The sequence below is a fragment of the Nilaparvata lugens genome, chromosome X (genome assembly GCF_014356525.2).
Source record: "Nilaparvata lugens isolate BPH chromosome X, ASM1435652v1, whole genome shotgun sequence".
Classification (NCBI taxonomy): Eukaryota; Metazoa; Arthropoda; class Insecta; order Hemiptera; family Delphacidae; genus Nilaparvata; species Nilaparvata lugens.
In genome coordinates, this window is record NC_052518.1 from 93326823 (window position 1) to 93344865 (window position 18043).

General features: G+C 35.6%; 1 protein-coding gene across 2 annotated transcripts; it reads right to left on the reverse strand.

Moving 5' to 3' along the window:
* Positions 1-1363: 1363 nt before the first annotated feature.
* On the reverse strand, positions 1364-16157 carry LOC111050163 (uncharacterized protein C7orf26 homolog). Of its 2 annotated transcripts, none has more exons than XM_022336435.2 (3): positions 15962-16157; positions 9707-9833; positions 1364-4161 (listed from the first exon to the last, which is right to left on the reverse strand). In XM_022336435.2, the coding sequence occupies exons 2-3, from the start codon at positions 9781-9783 to the stop codon at positions 2997-2999; spliced, it is 1242 nt and encodes a 413-aa protein (XP_022192127.2). In that variant the 5' UTR covers positions 9784-9833; positions 15962-16157; the 3' UTR covers positions 1364-2996. The 2 variants fall into 2 exon arrangements, with proteins under 2 accessions (XP_022192127.2, XP_022192128.2); XM_022336436.2 differs by lacking the exon at positions 15962-16157 and adding an exon at positions 12603-12779.
* Between the last annotated feature and the right edge of the window lie 1886 nt (positions 16158-18043).

The window sequence follows — 18043 nt, forward strand, 5'->3', positions numbered from 1 at the left end:
GTAGGAAAAATTTAATGTGAAATACGTGCGCAAAGTTCCTCTGCTGCACTCAAGAAACCATTCCGCCCTCGCCTACGGCTCGTGCGTAAACGTTTCTTCGGTACAGCAAACTGTCACTTTGCGCACTAATTGTACAAATAACTACCTATATCATCACAGAAGGCGGAAAAAATCAGTCTTAAAGTGTGTCGATCGATGTGACATGACCTTTAAGACTCTCCTCTGTTTGTAGAGGTATAAGTTATTCCATGAATTTCAAGTTTATATTTAGGATAGAAGAATGTTCTGGCCACAAAGCCTATTGTTTTCTCTTCAATATTACTTTACTGATAATAGAGTTTTGTTTTATACAGGAAGAGTTTTCTCTTCATACATTGTTTACTATTTTAGTGTTCGCTTTCATACTTGGACGCCAGCTAGGAACCCGCTGGAACATCAAAATCTGTCTCTATTAAAAAAATGATTATTCATTAATTCAACAAAGACAAAAATACATAATTATAAATTATTGGAAATAGAAAAACAGGCTTATATAGCCCTTACTATCCCATTTCCAAATTTTCACTGTAAATTAGTCCAAAAGAGGTTATTATATGTAATATGGGACATAAGACATTATGTTCCGTGACGGCCACCAAGAGAGGTAGTGTCCTCGTGTCCTCCTTACTCCCAGAGTTATGTCCTACTTTAATACTCTAGTCTTACCATTTGCAAATAAATAAACAATAATTATTCTGATATTTACTATTGCTAACTTGAGTTTGAACAGAAATAATAGTAATATTTAGATGAACGAATCATTGGTTATTCATGATAAATAAAGCCCTGTCGTCGAACTACCTGAATGTCTGATTACTATACAAAATTACTAGTACCCTCTTTATATATATATATATATATATATATATTATATATATATATATATATATATATATTATATATATATATATATTCCATCACTCATTCCATTTGACACTATAGTGAGGTCCACGTTATAATGGCAGTATTTGATCAACTTTGATGTTGTTATCCTTGTCTATTATTCCACAAAACACATAGTACTATCGTTTTCTAGCTCCATGAAATTGCCAAATAAGTTTTTAATAATGTGGAATTATAATTAATCAAGGCAGACAAACGACAACGCTGTTCTCCTATCTTTATCCACTGTCATTATAACGTGGTGCTCACTAAAGGAAATGGCATGAATGCTCGAAACTACTTGAGTTTATATGTATATGAAACAAATATAAAGAGGAGACTACTAATTTTCTACAATATTTAGGCTATTATAAATAAAGTAGGATTGATAAAATAAGGTAGATTCACAGATTTCTGAACAAAACCTACAACAGACTGAAAATATTTCTTGAAAATTTCATGCATTTTTATTTTTTCAACAGTTACATTAAAGTTTAAATAATTTCTTAGTAATAGTTTAATATCATAATAATATCTAGAACTTGTTTTATTCCTAGTGGTTCCGAACCAGCGGAAATTGATTTTGAAGATTGTCATTATTCAATGTAAATTATTAGCTTGGAAATAACAGCTTAGAATTAGCTCATAAAATCATATTGAATTTTAAATATATAGATAGATAAAAAAGTTTGTATTACCAGTAATCATCATCAACTAGGCTAAGAATATACTCTTCTAGAGTTACATTTGTAAATAAATCACAATTAAATAAATAGATAAACAGTTTAAATAATTTCTTAGTAATAGTTTAATATCATAATAATATCTAGAACTTGTTTTATTCCTAGTGGTTCCGAACCAGCGGAAATTGATTTTGAAGATTGTCATTATTCAATGTAAATTATTAGCTTGGGAATAACTGCTTAGAATTAGCCCATAAAATCATATTGAATTTTATATATATAGATAGATGAAAACGTTTGTATTACCAGTAATCATCATCAACTAGGCTAAGAATATACTCTTCTAGAGTTACATTTGTAAATAAGTCACAATTAAATAAATAGATAAACAGTTTAAATAATTTCTTAGTAATAGTTTAATATCATAATAATATCTAGAACTTGTATTATTCCTAGTGGTTCCGAACCAGCGGGAATTGATTTTGAAGATTGTCATTATTCAATGTAAATTATTAGCTTGGAAATAATAACAGCTTAGAACTAGCTCATAAAATCATATTGAATTTTATATACATAGATAGATGAAAACGTTTGTATTACCAGTAATCATCATCAACTAGGCTAAGAATATACTCTTCTAGAGTTACATTTGTAAATAAATCACAATTAAATTGATAAACAGTTTCTATAAATATGAATAGCTTATGTCCTGTACACCTGTACAATTTCAAGTCCAATCAACAACCTTGCATAATATCAAATCACTTTAGTTAAAAATGACAGTCTTTATAAAATAATATGAAACGCCTCTGTTTAATACAGATTATAAGTGAAATCAACAGCCTTGCAAAATACCAAGTCGGTTTAAGTTAAGAATAACAGTTTCTATTATGTACAAATTACAAATTTAAAAAGCAATCAACAGCCTTGCATAATATAAAATCGTTTATAGTTGAAAATAAAAGTTTGTATCAATATAATCGCAGTTTCTATCACTAACACGCTGTGCTGAATAGTGAGTTGTGCTTTTCTGGCTCTAAATTTTGTGAAATTACTCGAACATTTTCTAATTAATTATGATCTGAGTATTATATTTTTGTTTTTTATTTAGTTTATCAACAGTCAAAATGTAAAACTCTTAGTTTATGTTGTTTTTTAGAGGAAATGAACTAAATTTATGAAAAGTGAAATCATAATCTTATTGTTTTGGAAACTTCTTATCTATCACAATTTGGGAGAGATACAGTTTTGGTCCAGCCTGTTGCCTCCCCCCGATCATATATTATTGTATAATATTATGATTTATTGCTCTATGAATGAATAAATGTAAATTTAATGTTTCTTTTAATTGAATGCACCTGTTGAAAGTTCAATCAACAGCATTGCGTTATATCAAATCGATGTTTTTTGAAAATTGATGACGATACTCATGATACGATTCTGGGGAAGACTTTGCAATTCTTCCAACAGTGTCCGCCAATTCCCATAAACAGCTTTAGAATGCATAGCAACCTGCACGGATTGTGCCAATCTAATCAAGCAATCGTCCAGTTTCTCCTCAGACACGGTCGAGATAATACATTTCTTGATATGGTGAATTATTGAGATCAGATCTACCGCTGTTATCAAGTATTCAGGTCTTTTATCGGGCAGAAGATACAAAGAGTTACAAACTGCCAAGTGGAGGTCTAAGTAAAGATTTTGAGCACTGGTGTTTTTCTCGTGTAGAGAAGAGAGGATGGTCCATTTTAAAAGTCCCGAATATGGTGCTACAGCTGCCATCACAATTGCGCCTGTTGGAAGAAAAGACTGGAAATCCATTGATAGAGATGATACTAATTGAGACCCGAACTTCTCCACCCATTCTATAATTACTGTGATCAGTTTTTCAGGTACTCCCACCCACTGAGGTATTTCATTTTTATCGCAGAGAGCTATACCGTAGATTTCTGTGACAGCCGTCATGAAATTAGCACAAAACAGGGGACAAGAAACCGGCAGTTCTCTCAATTTATCAATACAATCCGGGTAGAGAACGATGAAATCGTTGACAACACCTTGGGCGAGTTGTATTGAGAACTTGGAAGTGCACGACTGTTGTTGCATCAAGATAGCGGTAGCCATCAATGCCGCATGGTTGTTTATAGATATGGCCATGGATACTAACTTGACAAGGATACGACCTCTATCGGGGTGCATTGGGTTGAACAGAGACATAAACACAGCATTCCGAGCAGCTCTTGCCGGGATAGACGAGCATACGTAGTCTGATAGCACTTCAAGGAGTTGTAGCTCGCGTAAGCAAGACAGCTGTGGTTGTTTGCATGGTTTGCCTCTGCGGTCGATCTCACAGAACACGAACTCTTGGATGATCTCGTTGATGAGATCGGTGGGAGGTTGATGTGGGTGCGGGTAGTGGTTGTTAGCTCTGGCATTTAGTCCTTGGCTTTGCTTGGAGTTGGGTATGGCTAAAAGCTGTTCAATTCGTCCGAGTGCCTCTTTGGTACAGAATGGGAAATCCAGTTTTCTTAGCGCTGATTTTATATCATTTTGAGATCTGTAAAATAAATAAGAATTGCATTCAAATGAAAACGAATGTAAAATTACTCGAACATTTTCTAATTAATTGATCTGAGTGTTATATTTGTGTTTTTTATTTAGTTTAACAATGAAAATGTCGAATTCTTAGTTTATGTTGTTTTTTTAGAGAAAATGAACTAAATTTAAGAAAAGTAAATAAAAACTTTATTTGAAGCTGTACCATAGGTGTTGAAACATGTATGTAACTTTTTAACTAGTAGTTCTGTGAACAGTAGACCTCGCGCAGTTATAACGACGTCCCAAACCATAAGCACATCCACACTGATACACTAACTATTTATTTGATCAGATCATGCTTACACAAGATTTAATTATCATATAACGCTTTTCGGAATTTAGCGCGAGAAAACCAGAAGACATCTAGGCGCCCAGACGAGCTGTTATAAGTTCTTTGCATCCTATTTAATAGTGCATAAAAATTGCATTCAATGAGGCATGCAATGAGGCATGCAATTTATAGTCTACACAGCTGCTAATTTTTTACCAAGTTACATTGAGATATTGAATTACATGCGTCATGGCATGCAATTTATAGTGAACTCGACAGCTGATTTATGATGAATAATTCTATAGTCTGATTTTCACTCTAATATTGACGTATGAAGGAGGCTCCTTTTTCATTTTATATTATCCTTGAAATGCAAAATTTCCAAAAACCTTGTATATACGTCGACGCGCAATTTAAAAAGGAACATACCTGTCAAATTTCATGAAAATCTATTACCGCGTTTCGCCGTAAATGCGCAACATATAAACATTTAAACATTAAGAGAAATGCCAAACCATCGACTTGAATCTTAGACCTCACTTCGCTCGGTCAATAAATTCTTGATATTTTTTTAAATATTCTAGTGTTTTTTTTTCTCTGGGGCTACTGTTGAATATTAATAAAATTAGAAATCTCCCTTTTGAAAATTATTCAGTCACAACATGTTTCGGCTATATGATGCCATTATCAAGTCATTATGATAATGGCATCTTATAACCGAAACATGTTGTGGCTAAACAATTTTAAAAGGGGTACTTAGATTTCTAATTTTATTAATATTCTACTGCTTTATTATTTGAAGCTGGGTTATTCCTTTACAATAGTTACAAAAATTCATGCTGTGTAGCGCTTCGCCTTACGTGCTGGTCTCGTCTCATGCGTCTTGTCAAGTGCCATGCATCAAGTGTCGCATCTCGACTTGTGTAGCCAATTTGTACTCGTCCCTTACTAAAATTTGCGCTGATTAATTTCATGCTCTAGTCGATTTTCAATAAGTAACAAGCCTTGAAAATGCCATAGCTTCTCTCGATGTACGGCACGTTGGAAACATATTGAGTCTGTCATCTTCTCAATTGTGGAAGAAAAATCACGCAGTATTGTGAGATAACTATCTGGATTATTGAGTGACATTTTCACATGACAAATAAGAGCCAGTGATGAAGATTCAAGTAATGCCAACCCAATCAGAAAACAATTTTCGGCACTGATACAAAAACGGTAAACGCCAATCATATCCACCAATGTTTCCTCCATGGCAGATATGCAAGGTTATTCCTTGCACAGCGCTACTTCTCACAACGTCTACAGGAGTGTTTGAAAAAAAAAGACGCCATTTTACAGAATATCATTTGCAAGGTGTTTTCAGTTTACAGGTGGACATGATCATGTTACAATTTTTCCTCACTAATTATTGAAATGGCAACATTGAAGGTAAGATACGATCTAGAAAAAAAAGGTTTCGTTTGAAAATGGATGTGTATTGTGTAATTACTATTTCAAATTATCCATACTTGATTGTACAATCCTATAAATGATACACAATACCGAGTGTTTCAAAAAGAATGACCCAATTTTAAACAGGTATATTAATTAAAAAATCTGGTGTGGTACATTTACACAACTTTCCTTGCTCATTGATCTATAAGCCTCATTCTTAAACGAGGATAATCTAGGGGAATAAAATTATGCCGATTGGCGGCTAAATAATTTTATTAAAACAACGATTATACTATTGTTATTGTTTTCAGAGTACATTTTCCTTTGTTTGAATTATGAAATTTGAGGATTTTTTAAAAGTTGTCAAAACAGCTGTTCTACAAATAAAATATCGACGTGTGTTCTTTTGAATAAACTGCTCTACCCACCTACCTCAAGAACGAGAAGGAGGTTACAAAGTAAATTTCTCAAGGATGGGGTGGACTCCCTGTTAGTTTCTCAGGGAGGAGACTCATGCTAGTTAATAGAGCTGATATATAACTATACAGGGCATGAATTTGAAAAAAATCGGTCAGTCATTTTTGAGAAAATCGTGAAAACATGGTTTTTTAGTGATTATCCGCCATTTTTCTCAAGAATATTACGGAGCTCCTGCAATTTTCCCAGAAATGAGACTCATGTCAGTTGATAGGGCTTATAAATAGCTATCTAGGGTATAAATTTGAAGAAAATCGTTAGAGCCGTTTTCAAGAAAACCGTGAAAAACATGACTTTTTAGTCATTATCCACCATTTTTTCCGCCATTTTGAATTGAATTTTATTGAATTTCTTATTGTCGGATACTCATGGTATAAGGACCTTAAGTTTAAAATTTCAAGTCAATCGGTCCATTAGGAATGGAGTTATCGTGTTCACAGACACACACACACACAGACCAACACCCAAAAATCATGTTTTTAGACTCAGGGGACCTTGAAACGTATAGAAAACATGAAATTAGGGTACCTTATTTTTTTTTGGAAAGCAATACTTTCCTTACCTATGGTAGTAGGGCAAGGAAAGTAAAAAATGGTGCAAAAAAACAAATTTTACATAACTCACAGAAGTATCAAGTTAACGATGATGTATTATAAGTGTTCAATGTGCCCTCCTTTTGAGGCTTGAACGACATCTAGACAGTAGCCAAATTCATCCCAGACTGTTCGCAAGATGTCTTCTCGGACTGTAGCTACTGTATCAGTTATCCTGGTTTTTAGCTCCTCAACTGCTAAGGGAAGAACAACCTTAAAGATAGGTCATATTTTTATACTTGGAAGTGTTCCTCCCTTAACCTAGCGCCGCAGTGCAGGATGGTTTCTCACAGCTTGGCGTTGTTGTCATTTGAGATGGGTGTCTGGCTTGGAAGTGTTTCGGCCGCATTGCAGGATGACTGTTATTAACCTAGCGCCGCAGTGCAGGATGGTTTCTCACAGCTTGGCGTTGTTGTCATTTGAGATGGGTGTCTGGCTTGGAAGTGTTTCGGCCGCATTGCAGGATGACTGTTATTAACTAGCGCCGCAGTGCAGGATGGTTTCTCACAGCTTGGCGTTGTTGTCATTTGAGATGGGTGTCTGGCTTGGAAGTGTTTCGGCCGCATTGCAGGATGACTGTTATTAACCTAGCGCCGCAGTGCAGGATGGTTTCTCACAGCTTGGCGTTGTTGTCATTTGAGATGGGTGTCTGGCTTGGAAGTGTTTCGGCCGCATTGCAGGATGACTGTTAACCTAGCGCCGCAGTGCAGGATGGTTTCTCACAGCTTGGCGTTGTTGTCATTTGAGATGGGTGTCTGGCTTGGAAGTGTTTCGGCCGCATTGCAGGATGACTGTTAACGGTTGCCGGAAGATCAACAGCTGGGTTTTTTTCGTTTTTTTTCGTGATAGAGAAATTCTGATTGCAGATTCGTTCTCAGCGACCCCAAGTTTAGCCTGAAGGCTCAGAATGTCAACAATGTTTTTAAATAATTAAAAATCATCATGATAAGTCATTAATATGGTAGTACACCACGTTTCTGGAAACTTTTTACTGGTGACTGGAGTTATTATTGACACACAAAAATAAAAATAGTCGTGAGAAAGAAAACTGCTGATGAACGCGAATAAGACCGCCACTCCATTGTTCTATTGTCTCGGCTGCTTGGCTGAGCCTGGCTGGAGGGATCAAATAACCGACTGGTTTGTTCTTTCGTCTGTCCGCTAGGCGTAACTACGCCGACCATTGCTGGGTGGGAGGTGTTACTGCGGCCGCTCGCATTCCCACCAACGCTGCTATTATTTGCTGTCTCAGCGCCTAGTCCGATTCAGCCAAGCAACCAGCCTGCACTGCGGAGCTAGGTTTACTGCGGCCGCTCGCATTCCCACCAACGCTGCTATTATTTGCTGTCTCAGCGCCTAGTCCGAGTCAGACAAGCATTCAGCCTGCACTGCGGAGCTAAGTTTAGCACTTGATATGCTAAGAATCAGGATAACTGATGCAGTAGCTACAGTCCGGGAAGACATCTTGCGAACAGTCTGGGATGAATTTGGCTACCGTCTAGATGTCGTCCGAGCCTCAACAGAAGGGCACATATTATAATACATAATCATAAACTTGATACTTTGTGAGTAATATACTTTTTGTGTAGTTGAGAAGTTGATATTGTGGTAATTATTCATATTGAATGAAAAAGACTAAGACATTGTCAATAACCGAAACCGGTCTTTCTAATTATCAATAAATCAGTGGTTTTTTGACAATGTCATAGTCTTTTTCATTCAATATGAATAATATACTGTAAAATTGGTTTGTGTGCACCATTTTTAAAAACAAATATAACTATTTAAAACTGGGTTATTCTTTTTGAAACACCCGGTACACTTACACACAAAGAGCGGTCAGGCGTTCCGAGTTCTAGCGGTCTTCAGAGAATATATAAATATTCAGAGTGTTTGGAAAACAACTCCCTAGTTTTAATGTATCATAGAATCAGTAAAAAGTGATATAGACTATTCTAGTTTGTGGTATTTGATTCAGAAACTGTCCAAGTTTTGTCCCCCTGCAGTTGCAGACCCACCAACAAGATGGCGCCCCTCCTCATTACAATAACCATGTGCGCGCGGATCGAGACACTCGCTTTCCGGGAAGGTGGATGGATAGGTAGAGCTGGCCCAATTGCTTGGCCACCAGGGAGCTCGGACTTGACCCCTCTGTACTTTTCCTTTTGAGGGCACATGAAAAATGTTGTGTACAGTGGAAAAATCCGAGACATAAACCATTTACGGGAAAGAATCGTCACGGCGGTTGGGACAGTTACACCTGATATGTTGGTGAATACATGGCGAGAACTTGAATATCGTCTCGGCTTGTGCAGGGCAACAAATGGATCCCAAGTTGAAGTGTACTGATGTGAAACAAAACTTGAAGATTCTCTCTTCCATTGTAAGTACTTGTTGATGTAGTTTTTAATCAATTGACACATTAAATGTATACCTAAAACTTGGGAGTTCTTTTTCAAACACTCTGTATATCCCGTTGATTGCTGACCGCACTCTGCGTGCACATATCCTAAAGCCAGTTACACGAACATCGATTTTTGGACGTACGATGTTTTGCCGTCCTTATTAAATCTATCAGATTGAACGGAGCTTGACAAACATCATCTGTTTAATCTAATAGAATTTATAAAGACGTCAAAAAATCGATGTGTGTGCAACTGGTTTGAAGTTTGATGACAATATGTTAATAATTGTTATATTCATAACTGAATAATTTCAATACTCACTTAATGTTTGCCCGATTCATTTGATCGTGGAAACCATTTTCCACCATTTCCTTGTTTTTCATTTTTATCGATTTCATTGTTTTTGACACGTTATTTTTACAGATAATGATGAAACTATCAGAGCATCCTGAAAAAAAATATTTATCAAACACAGCAAACTTTTATCGAATTTGATATAATTTATAATCGTAGCTAGTAAATTATAGAATTATTTTAATTGAGGTATTGAACTTTAATAACAAAGTCTTGGAGCGAGAAAAAAATACAACTAGATTCAACAACATATTGTAGATGTGAAATGATCAGAAATCAAATATGATGTACCACAGGGTCTGTGCTCGAGCCACTTTCTTTTTTTATACTCATTATACATACAGGATGATTCTTAATTATGGTAAAATAATTTAATACGTGATAGTAGAGGTAAAAATAAGAAAAAAAGTTCTCATAAACATATATCCATGAACGCTTCATAAGCGAGCTATACAGGGTGAAAGATTTCGCCCGGAATTCAGTTCCTCTGGTCAAATACACCAATGCTGAATTGTTTGGGAACTAGTTTTTGAAAAACTTATGCTGCATTCATATGGAAAAATATCTGAAAAATTGAATAAAACTAGTCTGGAAGCTGTAGTGAGAGTAGTTTTTGAGAAAAAAGTTGAAGTATGCAAAAAATTCAAGTAGAAAAACACAGACTTCTAAGTTTGATGCCCAATAGCTTTCTTTATTGACCAGTAAACAAATAATTTTCCGCAATAAAAATTGTAGAGAATTTAATTCTGAAAAGAATTATGTAAGCTGTGTAAACTAAATTTAAATGAAAGTTGAATAAAATGTATCCTTATGTAGTACATTACACCACAAAAATTTGCTGTTTTATGAGGAGAGAAATAATAACTCATAGGTTGTAGCTGATTGCAAATAAAACATGGATTCAAATAACAGCTGTTCCAAAACAGCTGATTTATTTTGTTTTAAATAAGAAAATATTTAAAAGAAATCATCAGCTGAAAATTATTTTAGCTCACTGTTGAACAAAACAACAAACTGTAAGTTAGGCCTACTGTAACTGCGCTGTGTTTTTTGTTTAATCTACTAACCAGTTATTTGTAACCATTTCATTTTGCTTTTCTGTTAAGTGTTAACTTTTTCAAAAATAGCAGGTAATTTTAGACATTATTCATACTCCGAATTAGCTGACATGCATTTAATGTATGGAATGGGACACTGTAATAGTACTGAAGCAAGACGTTTGTATCAAGAGAACTTTCCTAATCGAGTATGTCCAAGTTCCAGGTTTTTTGCCGCTATTCATCAACGTCTGTCTGAAACAGGTTCTTTGATATCCAAAGAGCACATTTATGCAGGCAGACCCCGATCTACTATGACTGTTGAGTTAGAAGAACAAGTTCTTAATGAAATTTATGAACATCCAGAGAAGAGCACGAGAGAGTTGTCAGTGCAGTTTAATGTCAATCAATCTATTATTTGGAGGATACTAAAAGAGCAACAATTACATCCATACCAACTCCAGAAAGTTCATACTCTATTGCCACGAGACTGTATTCCCCGTGCTGGTATTTGCCAATGGTGTTTAGAAAAACTTGTTAACCCAAACTTTTTAACAACCGTTTTATTTACTGACGAGGCACACTTTACAAGAACAGCTATCTTTAACGTCCACAACCAACATATTTGGGCAGAGGAGAATCCTCATACTATCAATCCTAATCGTCCACAACATCAGTTTTCAGTAAACATTTGAGCAGGATTCATAGGATATCATCCACTTCTGTTCGAGCTTCCTCCTAGGCTTAATGGCATAATCTACTTAAACTTTTTGAGAGAGGAGCTAATTTATCTTACTTGAAGATGTGCCTCTTCAGTTGCGCCAAAACATTTGGTTTAAGCATGATGGAGCTCCAGCACACTTCATTGTTGCTGTTCGTGAACACCTGAATCACAACTTTCCAAATCAATGGATAGGCCGAGGTGGGCCAGTACCATGGCCAGCTAGGTCACCAGACTTGAATCCTTTGGATTTTTATCTTTGGGGACACTTGAAAACCTTAGTATACAATACTCCGATTGATACCATTGAAGAACTCCGATTAAGGATTTTGAACGGAATAGAAATGATAAAGCAGACTCCTGGAATATTTGAACGGGTCCGACAATCGATGAGAAGACGTCTGAACATATGCATTCAGAAAAACGGAGGTCACTTTGAACATCATCTTTAGTCTTTTGGTAAAAGTTTAATGTTATTTAGATATGTTACTTTCATATAAAATAAAATTTTTCGTAAAAAACCGAATATTTTATTTGCAATCAGCTACAACCTATGAGTTATTAGTTCTCTCCTCATAAAACAGCAAATTTTTGTGGTGTAATGTACTACATAAGGATACATTCATTTTATTCAACTTTTATTTAAATTTAGTTTACACAGCTTACATAATTCTTTTCAGAATTAAATTCTCTACAATTTTTATTGCGGAAAATTATTTGTTTACTGGTCAATAAAGAAAGTTATTGGGCATCAAACTTAGAAGTCTGTGTTTTTCTACTTGAATTTTTTGCATACTTCAACTTTTGTCTCAAAAACTACTCTCACTACAGCTTCCAGACTAGTTTTATTCAATTTTTCAGATATTTTTCCATATGAATGCAGCATAAGTTTTTCAAAAACTAGTTCCCAAACAATTCAGCATTGGTGTATTTGACCAGAGGAACTGAATTCCGGGCGAAATCTTTCACCCTGTATAGCTCGCTTATGAAGCGTTTATGGATATATGTTTATAAGAACTTTTTTTTCTTATTTTTACCTCTACTATCACGTATTAAATTATTTTACCATAATTAAGAATCACCCTGTATATGATAAATGACCTACCAAGTTTTGACAGAATTCACAGTATTGTATGCCGATGACGCAACTTTGATAAATGTGAAGTACGGTATTGATTTTGATAAACTTGAAACTTAAACAAAATCGATGTATAAAGCATCGATTTGATTTAGAGCAAATGGTTTTCTATTGAATAAGAGCAAGACCCAGTCACTACTGTTTCACTTGAGGGAAGATAACTTGTTAAATACCTCTGCAAGTAGTAAACTGTTGGGTATTATGACACATTTTCTCAAGCAAGCTAACAGGGCTCGGAATAGCAAGATAAGGAGCGATAAGATAAGGTGACTCACCAGTAAATTATTAAATTATTCATTTTTTTTCTAACTAAGCATATTTTATAACATAACACACTGTGTTTCGAAAGCCATAACCCCCAAAATGACAAATGTTGGCCAGATAGCCGAGTTAACTAAGGCGTTGCACCCTTGGGTCTGCTAGTGCTACCTGGTCGCGGGTTCGAATCCCATCGAATAGGCATGGACGTTTGATCATCTCATAATATTCACCCTCACACTTCCCATTACCCACGCACAAGCAAAAAGCTCATGTGGGCATCATCCGCAAAAAAATGTTTATCTACGTTACTATTAGAGAGCCAAAGCCAACTTAACTAATTAGCTTTTAAAAAATTTACTTTACTTAAATTACTTTAAAAAATTCAAGTGTCAATCAGCTGAGAATGAACCGGCATTTCTTTCAATTGTCAATGGATGCAAACTTCTACTATTGAATTATTTTATTATTCCTCGCTCGGAAATGTGTTTCCATATTTTCCCCCATGGACTTAGCAGTGAATAATTTTAAAATCTGTGATACAAAAGTAATTGCTGTGTACTGCGTGCCAACTGCTTGATGCTCTAACGGCTAGCGGAAAAATTTCTATCAGTGGACATATTTGGTAAATCCGTTTCTTTCTCTGAAAATGAGTTCTAAAATATCGGAGGAACCCTTAAGTGACCGAACTGGTCTTACAGTATCCACCTGGAAGAGAAGTTTTTTCTTGTGGGCCTCATTGACTGGTAAACTCTCGAGAGATACATAAAATAACGCATATTTTCAATAACTTGGAAGACCATGTGACGGACAGGTATTTGAGATCAGCTTACTTTGCTTTCTTCCATAGTTTGTTGCTAGTTTGTGGAATTCTTTTAAGGGGATAAAGTGACATGCAGAGTATGTTTGTACTCCAGAAGAAAGCTACCACAATAATTTCTAGTACAGACTTCCTAGCCCTTTGTAGACCGCTGTTTATTGACATGAGAATAATGACAGTAATAAATTTATATAGGTATTTTCAAGGTTATCTTCATTATTGAGATTCAACTTATAAATGTACAGGATACAAAATACATGTTTGACACATCATTTTAGTGCAGGGGTATGCTGGGAATTGGCTAGGGTAGGGGGTGTTCTGAGTGGCTTTTTTAGGGCTGGTGGGTCGTGGGATAGTTAGGGTGGGGGTATGAGTTGAGATTGCTGGTGCTGACGGAGTTTTGGGCAACAATATATTTCCGAAACTCCCTGACTGCCCCTAGGATTTTTGCTAGGGATTTTGGTGGTGGCACAGGTATTTTCCAAGCCTTCAGGTACCTAACTTAGTTGAGGGGCCTTCGGGCTCACGTACCGCCGCCACTGGGGGCTGTGGGCGGGGTTGTTTGCTTCGGCTTAGTTCCCTAATACTTCATACTTCTCTCCTTAGTCATGACCAGATAACTGGATTGACTGTATTTGAAAGTGGACCTGACTCGGTCCTTGTAGAGTTGACACATAAACTATGTCAATAATAATTATACACTTATTTACGTTTGTCAACTTTTTCAAACATATAAAAATATAAAACATTTAAGAATAGTAATATTTCAACTTTTTCAAGATGGCCTTGCCTGTAGGCATCACATTAATCATCACTCGACGTTAGCTGATGTTTTTAGTGGCCTCAAAGTATTCCTCAACTAAATAGAATGAAGACTCTATTAACAAGTTTTTGATTTTTGTTCTGAAGCTCCTGTCGTCCAAGTTCTTCACACTGTCAGGTAAGGCGTTGTAAATACTCAGGGCTATTATTGGAAAACAATCCTTCTTCTTACTCAGCCTGCAGAAAGGGATGTCTATTTTCGCTTTTCCTCTGGTATTGTAGGAGTGTCTGTCTTCTCTTCTTGTGAGCAAGTGGAAATTATCCCTTGCGTGCAACAGGGAGAGCCAGATATATTTATTAAGGTAATGATGCTCCCTGACGATTGACAGTGATGCTACGGTTTCTGTACCATTTTTGTAACTATGTCTGGAATGATTAGACGTTTTTGTGGGGTACTGCAATGGGGGCTATATAAAGCTTGAATTTTTTAAACTTGGAAAAGCATATGACTGATTTGAGATCAGCTTACTATAGCCCTGATACTTGCCTACCAATTTGACAGTGCCATTGGATAGAAACTCGCGCCCTACATCTCACTGTATATATGTGCTTAGCAGTTGACCATTTAAAGGTGTGGGATTAACGTGTGGTTTCGCAGCCAAACTGACTGTACCATTTTTGTGGTACGACATAGGTCATGCACACAAGGATTCAGGTAAGGTTCTCGGAATTAGAAGGTCGATACATGTTAGTCTACTCCTGTATATTATTATATAGCTTAGTCTACATAATATGTAGACTATAGAAGCCTATACAGCAACTAATACAGTGTGACTTAGGAATTGGGCCTTTAGCCGTCGATTGGATTTTGACTTATAGCCAATATAGTCGTGGCTATAGCCAAGCTGTATCAACTGCTATAGTTGACATACGCAGTATATAGACTACAATAATATACAGTAAAAGATTACGGCCGTTGATACAGTCGACGCGTGGCCACAGTGGCTATAGTCGTGGCTTAGGAATTGGAGCTTTAGATTAGTTTTGAAAACACTAAGAACTAAGAAAGTTAGTGACCGGAAAATTGCTCAAAAGACAATGTTATCTCAATGTATAAAATTCTGAACAATCTAGTATGCTATATTAGATACTTTTAAGAGTGGTTTCAAATCAATGCACTGGTACAATTTTATAACATTAATATAGTCCCTAAATGTATACAAATGGAGTAATAGATTTGACATTTATAGCTAAAACTCGAATGAATTAGCAGAAGCTAGAATCAGATTTGATATAGGCTATTGGTTTATCTTTGATGGTCGTCTGAAAATTCAACCTGTAGGCTGAATAAAGAGGCATAATTTGAAGACTATGAAAGTAAAACTCACACAAATTTATAAACAAGCAAGAAACATGTTGAAAGTGATAACATAAACAATACGGTAATAGTGAAAATTGAATTAAGTTAGGGCTAATTTCAACTTACAAACAGCCCGGTTCCAAACAATTTAAAGAAGAGAGCTCACTTTCAAAGCGACTTAATTAGTTAGAATTGGGCCTCATAAATTTTTCCGACTATATTGTGGCATAATGGTAAGAATAAATAATATCATTTCTAAACATAATGTTATGCTCGTTAACATAACCTCACTATCACACTATGCTTATGCTTGTGACTAGCTGACTAGTGACTAGAAGATGATGGATCAAAGTGGGTCGACGACAGAGTCGATCCTCATTTCACACTGACGACAAACTGGGCTAACGACAAATAATGCGGTCAGCGACAGAGTGGGTCACATTCCTTATTCCTTTCTCTTCATCAAAGACCAGTGAACTGAATAGATGACGTCATGAATTTACTTTTAAGATTCCTGAGCAGACCCAGTTTATCGTGCTATGAGGCGTCAGATGCGGTCGAAAAAATTGACCCACTCTGTCGTCGACCCTATAGTACCTATAGTGAGGTCCACGTTATAATGACAGTATTTGATGAACTTTGGTTTTGCTATCCTTGTCTATCATTCGACAAAGCCGGTGGTACTATCCTTTTCTAGGTCCACATCGATGCCAATTATGTTTTTGACAGTGTAGAAATATAATTAATTAATGCAGAGAATCGACATTCCTATTCTTCTATCTTTATCCACTGCCATTATAACATGGACCTCACTATATACCTAAACGCAGTGGCTACAATTACGGTAACCGTAACTCCAGTTGGCGTTCCGGTGAAGTTATGACTTCGATTGCGCATGCGCCAACAAACTGTCACAGCACTATACCTCGATTGGCATTTCTCAATTGTGTTGGTCAAATCAAAATGTTTTTTAATTGTATTTTGATGTGTATTGGCTTTAGTTATTGTTTCGGAGCTAATTTATGTGAAATAACTTAGGAAGGGAAGAGCTCCAAGACAATTCATCATTCGATTATTGTAAGGCATTATTCGATTAAGGTGAGGTATTGCAAAGTAACATGTTTGACTTGTTTTTCAGAATGCCAGTCGGAGATTAAAACGCACGACCTTGTGGCAACTATTTGCCATAAAGGAAACAGCTTACATTCTGGACGTTACATCTGTTATGGGTTCCATGAAGAAAAAGAGATCTGGTTCGAAAAAAACATGTCAACAATAATTAAAAATTGTCATGCGATGTTAACAAGATAAACTGATTGTCTGCATCAGGCACAATATTTCCATTGAATGAAGAATACATTTTTATGATTGAGATTGAATATTTTAAAAATTGATTATATTTCTACATTGTCAAATAACAATCTGGCAACATTTCAGAGCTAGAAAAGGATAGCACTATCTGCTTCATTAAATGATAGACAATGATAGCAACATCAATGTTATGGTATCATTTATGTAATAAAATGTTCAATTATATTTTATCTTTCAACACCATATATTTTCAATTTATTATTTTATAACAAAGTTTATTACATTAAATAAATTGAAAGTATATTCATGGTCTTGACAGATAAAATATAAGTGATCATTTATTACATAAATGATACCATAGCATTGTATTTAAACAAGAATGAACCGGTTAGGAGTTATACAAAGAAGGTAGGAAGAGTGAAAATTGGATTGGGTATGAAATAATAAGTAATTGTGACAATATTACACCTCCAAATTGTAAAATGTACGGTAATATATAAATATTATATTCAATGTAATATATATAAAAATTATATTCAATGTAATAAGCAATATAAGGAGAATTGTATCTTCAATAAATTACTAGAAGAAAAAGAGAGTACAACCAACATAGGTTATGATTTAGCTGAAGTAATATTTTATATTTTTGACAAAGAGTTTTCAATTGTTATTGATTTAGGATCTGAAATTTTAGGCCACCAAACAGTGTTCAATTATTATTGATTCAGGATCTGAAAATTTAGCCACCAAACAGTCACTCATATTGTTGGTGGTAATAAAGCTGTTGCTATCACCGCAAGTGACCACAACATACTTCTGGACGAGAAACTTGTTGCTGTTGATCCTGAGCTGTTTGGTGACCGTATCGTAGACCTTCTCTTTGGGGTTGAGTTGGGC

Coding starts and splice junctions, on each gene's coding strand:
- LOC111050163 (XM_022336435.2), bottom strand. CDS start 9,783: ATGAAATCGATAAAAATGAAAAACAAGGAAATGGTGGAAAATGGTTTC. Junction 4,162..9,706: donor ATGAATCGGGCAAACATTAA/GTGAGTATTGAA, acceptor TTTATTTTACAG/ATCTCAAAATGATATAAAAT.